Raw genomic sequence first — 9,295 nt, 5'->3', positions numbered from 1 at the left:
GCCCAGCAAGGGACGAATGGATAAAGAAGGTGTGGCATATATACACAGTGGAATACTACTCAGAAATAAGGAAGGGTGAAATGCAGCCATTTGTGACAACATGGATAGACCTTGAGGGAATTACGCTAAGTGAAATAAGTCAGAGGGAGAAAGTCAAATACCGTATGATCTCATAAGAAGAAAATAAAAACAATGACAAACAAAGACATAGCAACAGAGATTGGATTGATGGTTACCAGAGAGGAAGGGGGCAGGGAGAGGGGGGAAAGGGGCGACTAGGCACACATATGTGATGATGGATTATAATTAGTTTTCCGGTGGTGAACATGATGTGGTCTACACAGAATTCGAAATATATTATGATGTACATCTGAAAGTTATAATCTAATGTTACTGCAATAAAAACAAACAGTAAAATTAAAATAAAAATGTGTTTCGTAGCTGCAGTGTCACAGAGAGGATGAGGATTGAGCACACAAGATGAAAAGAAGTATTGTATAAGGTACCTGGCCCAGTTCCTGGGACATGGAAAGAGCTCAGCTAATAGCAGGTGTTACTATGATTAAAAGACTCTTAAACTAGGCAGTTAGGAAGTGTTTATGGGACATAGTACAGAGTTGAGGCTTAACAAATGTGTTGAATGAAATAATGAATGAGTAGAAGACAAAAGGGGAAGAGTCTAGGAGTAGTGACAATGTGGGAGTGGCAACTCCTAATCTGTTCATCAGAACCAGTCGTCTCCTTGCCTCTTGGGAACTTCTGCCCTGTAGGAATGTGTCTCCTGGCCATTGAGATTAACCATGCCTAGAGGCTGGTGTGCTTGGGGAGCCAGCGCAGCCATCAGAGAGCAAGATCAAGAGAGAGGTTGATGCCCATTTCCGACTAAGAATTCCTGGTTTCTCACAGGTAGTACAGAGAACTGGTGTCAAGTGCAATGGGTAACTTCAGTGTCATCAGGGAATTTGTGCTCCTGGGATTTTCTCATCTCCATGAATTTCAGATCCTCCTGTTTGCTTTGATCCTATTGATATATGTGCTGACAGTGCTGGGGAACCTGGCCATTATCACCCTCACATGCCTCAACTCCCGTCTCCACTCACCCATGTGCTTTTTCCTCTGCAACTTCTCCCTCATGGAGATGTTGGTCACCTGCACTGTGGTTCCTAGGATGCTGGCAGACCTACTGACCACTCACAAGACCATGTCCCTGGCAGAATGCCTGACCCAGTCTTTCTTTTACTTTTCCCTGGGCTCTACCAACTTCCTGATCCTCACAGTAATGGCCTTTGATCGCTACATGGCCATCTGCCACCCTCTGCACTACCCAACCATCATGAATGGTCCAGTCTGTGTGAAGCTGGTGGTGGTCTGCTGGGTGGTCGGGTTCCTCTCCATCATCTCCCCCACCCTGCAGAAAACCCAGCTCTGGTTCTGTGGCCCTAATGTCATTGACCACTACTTCTGTGACTCTGCCCCACTTCTCAAGCTTTCCTGCTCTGACACTCGCCACATTGAGCACATGGACTTCTTCCTGTCCTTGGTCTTTGTGCTGGCCACCATGCTGCTCATTGTGGTCTCCTACATCCTCATCGTGGCTGCAGTGCTGCACATTCCCTCCTCCTCTGGGCGCCAGAAAGCCTTTTCTACTTGTGCTTCCCACCTCACTGTGGTGGTACTGGGTTATGGCAGTGCCATCTTCATCTACGTGAGGCCAGGCAAAGGCCACTCCACACACTTGAAGAAGTCAGTGGCCCTGTTGACTGCAGTGGTGACCCCATTCCTCAACCCCTTCATCTTCACCTTCCGGAATGAGAAGGTCAAGGAGGTCATTGAGGATATGACCAAAAGGATCCTCCTCAGAGACCCAGCAGCTCACAGATGAGAAGGCCAGAGAGCATCTGTGAAGTGTGAAGGAGGAAACACCTTTTGCTGCAGGTGGACACCCAGGTGCCCATGCTAGAGCTCCTCAGTCTCCTTCTTCTTCGTCTCCCCTGCGCCCTCACCCCATGGAAGTCTCCGCTCACTCACTACAGAGAGCTAATGAGCTCACAGGCAGGTGTCTGTGTGCCTGAGATAGGGAACAGATGGATGATTTTGGGGGAGCTGTGGAGGGAAAACAGTGTGATAATATCAATTAAAAGAGATAACCCAAGTAAAAACCTTAGTGCCGGATCTGGTACATAGTAAGAGCTCAGGAAATGTGGATATTATTTTATTTACATTATTATTTTTTAATTATATAATAATATTTAACTAAATATTATTATAAATATTATAATAAAAGCGTGCTATTAAAATCGTTCCTCTTTAGTCTGGCGCTATGGTTTTGTTTGCATTCCTGTATGCTTCTTTGTGTGCAACAATTTTTTAGCTATGTTCCTTTCCAAGGAACTGGCTTGGATGGGGTTCTGAAAGTGAGAGGTTCTTTGAGAAGGGCAGAGAAGCCTAGTACCCCCCCAAACAGAAGCAACTATTGGCCTCCCATTCTGACCCCCTTCTGGGACTGCTCCTGGAATAGAAAAACTCCTCACACCCAAGCTGCCCACTTCTCCCTTCTGGGCCCCCAAACGTCTTGCCTTTAAACAGAAATAACTCTGGAGGCCACTTTCCCAGCCCTGTTACACAGAAAGTTCATGAGGGCCACATGCCTAGACATGGTTCTTTTCATGCACACAAGAAATAACAGAAAGTTGGATCACTGCTCCTGATCAGGATTATTTTGGGCTGGTTACTTTTAAAAGCTGCAGACAGGAGGGAAACTCTGAAAAGTAGAATTTGCTTGCCCTTTGTTAAGAGACAGTTACATTTGTAAAGGAAATCTCCATCTGTGAGGGTGTCTCCCTCTCTGCACCAGGAAGAAGGAGGAATGACCTTATCTCTACAAACTCTTAATGGGGAAGGCAAGGACTTAAGTCTGCATAATAATCTTGCTCTTGTTTGCTGTACTTGTCTGGTAACCTCATGTAACTGACCGCCACCCCCCCCCCCAACATCCTCCTTTGTCTTTAGCTGATGATGATATTTAAGGTGTTGGCTTCAGCTTAAATTTAGCCCTACCCTCAACCCATGTTTGCAGCTCTTACTGCCCATGGGTCCTGTCCCTATGCCCACAGCTCTTTACTGCCTATGGGTCCTGTACCCATGCTATTCCATACTATTCTCTGAATAAGAGAGCACTACTGCCAGACCTTGAGAGTCCAAGAAATCTTTCTTTCAACACCTTGACTCACTGAGCCCACATCACTCTCAGACTTGCTGCCTTTTCTTCACATGGGCTAGTAGTTCCATTTTCACAGAACCTTAGATACATGTCCTAGGGAGAAGGCCCTCTGAGATTGGATTCATGGAAGCAGCTGGGCCTGGACATTCCTGGGGGTCCCGGATAGTAAAGGAAAGTTGGTAGAAGTCAGATGAGAAGGAGGAAATGAAGTGGGACTTGTGTTATGGGTAATGAGGTGGGAGGGTGCATGAGGGAAGGCATTCCTTGGAAATCTGGGAATAGTTTAGAAAGTCATGGGAAGATAGTGGGAGTAGGAATAGCTTTAGTGTGTGATTTCTTGTACTAGACTGAATCTGGCCTGAGTGGGATTAGCAAGCCAGGACAAGGATTAGATGCAAACTTCCTCCTTTTTCTGAAGCTAGCTCCATTCACACGATTTCTGGAGGAGAGGCCATGGTCCTAATTTGCAGTGTGGATATTGATGCGGGCTCAGTGAGCTGAGGAGTTGAGAGAAAGACTGCTTGGACTCTCAATGTCTGGAAATAGTGCTCTTTTATCCAGAGAATAGCATGGGACAGTACCCATGGGCCGTGAAGAGTTGCAATGGGTTGAGGGTAGGGCTAAATTTATAAGGCATAGGTGTATGAGTTATTTCTTTACAAGACAAAGGAAAGATCATGTAAAAAATTGTTAAAATGGTATCAGTGCAGGTGGGGTTTGGTTATCAGGTGCTCATATAACTTTTGATACGAATCAGGTCAGGAAGGTGTATATTTCCCTGAGGATGATATAGATCGGTATGTAGGCCAGGACACCTTGGCTTCTCTCCCTGTGGCAACCAAGATTCACATCACATATCACAGTATAGGGGCCACCTAGTAAAGTCACAGCAGTGAAAGACAGGTGGTGGCAGGAGGGGAGAGCGTCCAGGGTATGCACCTAGGGGCATGAGTCTCTTATTACCAGGTAGCTTGATCTCCAACTAAGATTTTTTTTTAAAACTACTGCAGGAGATGTTCCTGTTTGTGGGCCTCTTCAAAAAAGTGGGCAGATCCTTTTGATTTTGCAGTAAGAGCCAGCTGGGAAAACATTTGTCTGTCTGAGAACTTTCCTTCCTCTACGCCTCAAGGGACTAATTACTTACCCTCCTTGCAAACTTTATGAAAAACTGAAGAACTAAATGGGAAGCAATTATCTCCTTCTGATATGCAAACACTTTCCTTCAGCTCATCCTGAAATAATCAGCACACAGATCCACTCAGTTTTTCCTCTGGAGAGACTCCCTTCCGCCACTCTCCCATCTCTGCACACATTTGCTTTTAAAACAACTAAAAATAATCAACAGCCTACAGCAGTCTATTGCCTGATTTCACAGTGTTCTCTTAGGAGTGGAATCTCTGTCTGGTCAGTTTGGGGAAGGTATAGCTTGCTCGGGCCTCCACAATAATCAGCCTTCAGCCAGCATCACAAAGATGTGACATTCTCAACAAACTTGCCTGTGGTCCCTTACTACTCAAAGGGTGATCCTTGGAACACCACTGGCATCTCCTGAAAGCTTGTTAGAAATTCAGAATCTCAGACTCCACCCCAGACCTACTGAATCAGAGTCTTTAACAGGAATCACCCTGGGTGATTCACATGCACATTAATATCTGAGGAGCCCTGATCTGGGCAATCTGCTGCTGGAAGTTTCAGTCAGGAAATTGTGTAAGAAAGTGCTTGTCCCAGTTTCAACAATGTGAAGGGAACTAGAAGAGGGAATTTGAGGATGTGTTTGCGATTATTGGAGCCATCCTTTCTTAATCACTTTCATCCCTGGTCCTATTTCTAAGGACAGTAACCAGAATTTAGGCCCCCCAGATTTTCATCCTAGTTTGACTTTAAGCTTTTTGAGTGACTTTGATCAAATGGTGCACTTCAGACTTACTGTTAGAATCCTGTGTGGGCATGACCTAGAGATGTTTTGGTTCCATGCATTTTTCTTGATGTGACAGAGACCCTCGGTGTGCAGAATGTCAAATGAGGCTCCTGCTTAGACATAACCTAGAAAATAATTTTAGCATACTTTTTCTCCTTGCCAGAAGGAAACTGGGGATTCCAATTCTAAGACAGAGTTGCTGTATAAAAGAGTCCCCACGTTTAGAGTCATGATGTCACTAAATTAGAGCCTCATGGAATCGGAAGGGAGTGTGTAGCTCACCCAGATGCACCTCCTCTGAAGGCAGGCACCCCCACTGCAACACACGCCCTTCTCAGGTGAGCGTGGAGGCCCTGCCTGCACCAAGTCTAGGGGATGCAGCACTCACAGCTGGGAGGCAGTCCCCTTCTTTGCTGCAGTGTTCTAAATTTTAAGATGAAATCCTTGTGTCTCTCCTCACTGTGGTCTCTCTAACATTCACCCACCGTGCAATTTTGAGTTACACAGGCAGACTCGCAAATAAGCGAGGGTGGCTACATATTCCCCTACAAAATATTCAGATTTACAAGTGGGATGTTGCCGTTGAACAATTTCTAGACCTCTCACCATCCACATTGCTTCTTCTTGTCCCTGTTGTTATGTGGATCTTGGAACTGGTTGTGCTACTAGTTTAGTCAACTAACTAGATAGAGTGCAGTGGGATAACTTCTTCCCATGGTTTCTTTACCACACTTCTACTACTGTCACCTAAGATGACATTCTGTGTTTTAGTTTATAGTGTTTACTCATGTTCCAGATTCATCTACAAACCTCGTCACTAAAGATAGCTGGGGTTTATTGAATATCTACTGTGTTCTAGGCAGAGGAGATACAAAGGCACATAAGGTATACTGCCTAACTTGGGTAGCTGAGAATTTAGTGTGGTTAGAAACTGTGTGTTAGTTTTCCTAATATGCAAAGCACTGTGAGAATACAGGGAGGAAATAGCTTATTCTCTTTAGTTAAATTGAAGGTCTTTCCAAACACACCATCATTTGAGGTGAGTTTTGAAGTCTGAATATCTTGGCCTGACTTCACAGGCCAAGAAGGTGAAAAGTGAATTCCAGGGAGAGGCAATTGCATGCATAAAATAATGTTGATATCAACATGGCATATTATGTAGGCAGTGAAAGCCTGGGGAGATGCAATTAATGAATGCTCTCTGGAGAGTGGTCATGGATATCTTCACTAGTCAGATCCAAGTCTCTTGGGGGATTTCTAGGTGTCCTCTGAAAGATGTCCCACTCACTGAAATCACGGGTCATATCTGATTCCAAACAAACTTCATAGTGGTTACAGAGGGCATTAGTGTGGAAAACTTTGCATGCTAGGGCAATTATATTGCATTCACAAAGGGTACTATTTACCTTGCATGTTGGAATTTCATTGTCTTAAATTTTGAAAATGACCTAAGTAAGTTTGGCAAGAGCCTAGGAATAGTTCTGTTAAAGGGCAATTCCATGAGGTTTGCTTCCATAGGTCTTGACACATATCTAACTCAAGGGAAGGAGAATGACAAAGATGCTGGGTTGAATGGGGAGCAGGATTTAAGGGAAAATCCAGAGGCAGAATGCTTTGGAGAGACGCTCTGGAGGCCTCTTGAGAGCTGATTGTTAAATTTTCAGGAATTAAACATAGCCATTACTAAAAATTAAATAATGGAAATTTACAACCAAATAGATTATGTTAAAAACAAAGGTAATGAAAACTTAAGACTCCTAATTATTTTGTTACATTTTACTTTTATCTATATCATTGAAGTTGTTTGTGTCACTTGTATCTCTTTGGTGAAAATACCGTATACTGGTGGGCTGCTAAGCATGTCTTCCCATCTCTAAGTTCAGTGATGTCATGCTGATAGTTTGAAGTTGTGTATGATGGGAGTGAAACTCACACCATGAAAACTGTCAAATGCTAGAAGGCAGCAAATGCTGCAACTAGACAGCCAGCAGTTAAATATTTACCAGCAGATCACTAGAGCACTATCACTTTTCTTCAGTATCTGTCAGGCATTGTTGCAAGGACCATATTTACATCAGGAAATTCAAAGCTTAAAGAATTGATGAACTAGATTGATATGAACACGGTGCTATATAGGCAACAATAAAATTTTGCAACTTATCCTTGGAGGGTTTTTCACCTCACCAAACTCTTAAAATCTTATGTACACAGGGCCTTCATGGTACTACTGGTCGCTACAGGACCCAGGCCTGACTTTTATTTGAAAAATGGTTATATTCTTCTATCTTCTGTCATCAAGACTTCCATACCTTAAATTTCTTTCTCCTTAGTCCTCCCAACAGGAAGGAATAAACCTACTTTTCAGATTCTTGCTGAGATTTACATGGGTGGCATTAGATTCTTGTGTTAGCCATTCAGAAACTTGGTATTTCTAATGGTTTATTACCAGAACACGGTATTTCTGGGGCTAGAATACCAGATCAATGGAGGGTGGGTGGATAAGATGGGGCAAACATTTTAGATTCAAGAACTCTCTCAATTGATTCTACCTATATTTAAATTCGTTCTCGTGTTACAAAGCATCTCATTGCACTCCCCTGCAGTTATGCTCCAGTGTAAGCTAGTTCTGTGGAGAGACAAGGCTGTTGCCTTCTGTCAAATAACCTTATATCAAATGACCTTATGTAGACCAACAATCAGATCAAGTGTTTCCATCTCCTGGGAAATATGGTATTTTGACAATGGGAGTGTGGATCCACCATGCACTTAACATTGTGTATGGACCGAATAAAAATATTTCTCATATGTATGTGTTATTTGTTATCTTTCAAATGTTCGTGAGTACTATTGTGATTAGCAAAAGGCAAATCTTTAAAAGTGACACTGAATCGTTAGTTTTTTTCTGACAGTATGTGTTCCTTTCAAGGGAGGATATTAAACATAAAATTACTGTTATGAAGAGGTTCCTAGAATTATTGAAATTACAATTTTATAAACTTGATGGGAACGTAATGGATACACACTAAATAAGGAGCTGGATGAGTCTATATTGAGTGGTTTCAGATCCTGGAGATTCCCACTTTTAATTAATCTAACTTTGATCCAGATGGAAGAATTATTTCCAAAGATAGAGAAATGGAAAGGAAATTTCACGAATCAGATTCTACTTTCAGTTCTGCCATTGCTTTGACCAACTCGTTTTTCCTCACAACCATGGTTCCCTTAACCGTTAGTTCGGTCAGAAACTGCTTGGCTGCAGCCCAAGAACCAACATTTTCCTTTTGGACTCTCAGGTACTCATTAAACATAGGAAAACCCCCTATCAAAATGTGTTAGAATTAATTGTACTTTTTCCTCTCTCCCACAGATGGAGAAACCTTTGAGGTTAGAATCTGTATTTCTTTGACCTTTAACAGCCAGTGCAGAGAAGACTACATTGCTCATGGTGGGTGATCAGTGAATCTTTAATTAATTGAATTACTATGAGGGAAAAACCAAATGTAAAACATATGTAAAAGTGGTTTGTAAAGTGTGAATATATATAGATGTGTGTATATATATACACACACATACCTATACAAAAGTAAGGTATGATCAGTGGAATTATGTTTAATTTCTTCATCATCCTTTCATTTATTCTACAAATATTTACCCTTTGAAGTTGTAAGCAGAAGATAATTAGAGAAAATAAATCAATTTTTGCAATAGCCACAGCAAACACCGACTCATTGCTCTGATGTGTAATTTAGGAGACAAGACTTTTGACCAGAAGCTGAAACTAGGAACCTAAAGACACTCTCTGATTTGGGTGAGGAGCATCTCAACAAGAAAGAAGCGAGCTTTTCAGAAAGTCAGAGAAAGGGGCACTTCAGTAAGGAAGGGGTCAGCCTGGGATGACACTGGAAGTACGAAATGAGAACCGATGGACCACTAGTGAGCCATGTCCCCAAAGCTAGATACTCTGTATTCACCAAATGAGCCTACAATTCCCTGCCTTGTTCACTTCCACATAGTAGGTCTTTAAAAAGCTTGACACTTGCAGTAAATTAGTAGTTTTCATTGACTTAAAGTAAGTGGAGCTAAGAGTACATTTTTGATGAGTGAAGTCACCCCAGCTTACTGGGAAATGTACTTCAGTAAATTAAGGTGTATTTGCA

At 42.6% G+C, this 9,295-nt stretch overlaps 1 protein-coding gene across 1 annotated transcript; it reads left to right on the top strand.

Annotated features, from left to right (window-relative positions):
- Window positions 1-934: 934 nt before the first annotated feature.
- Window positions 935-1,882, top strand: LOC106833905 (olfactory receptor 6V1-like). The gene has a single exon (XM_014845254.2). It carries the CDS (start codon window positions 935-937, stop codon window positions 1,880-1,882), a length of 948 nt encoding a protein of 315 aa, XP_014700740.2.
- The last annotated feature ends 7,413 nt before the right edge of the window (window positions 1,883-9,295 follow it).

The sequence above is a fragment of the Equus asinus genome, chromosome 1 (genome assembly GCF_041296235.1).
Source record: "Equus asinus isolate D_3611 breed Donkey chromosome 1, EquAss-T2T_v2, whole genome shotgun sequence".
NCBI lineage: Eukaryota > Metazoa > Chordata > Mammalia > Perissodactyla > Equidae > Equus > Equus asinus.
This window is presented reverse-complemented; position numbering and strand designations above follow the sequence as displayed.

Coding starts and splice junctions, on each gene's coding strand:
- LOC106833905 (XM_014845254.2), top strand. CDS start 935: ATGGGTAACTTCAGTGTCATCAGGGAATTTGTGCTCCTGGGATTTTCT.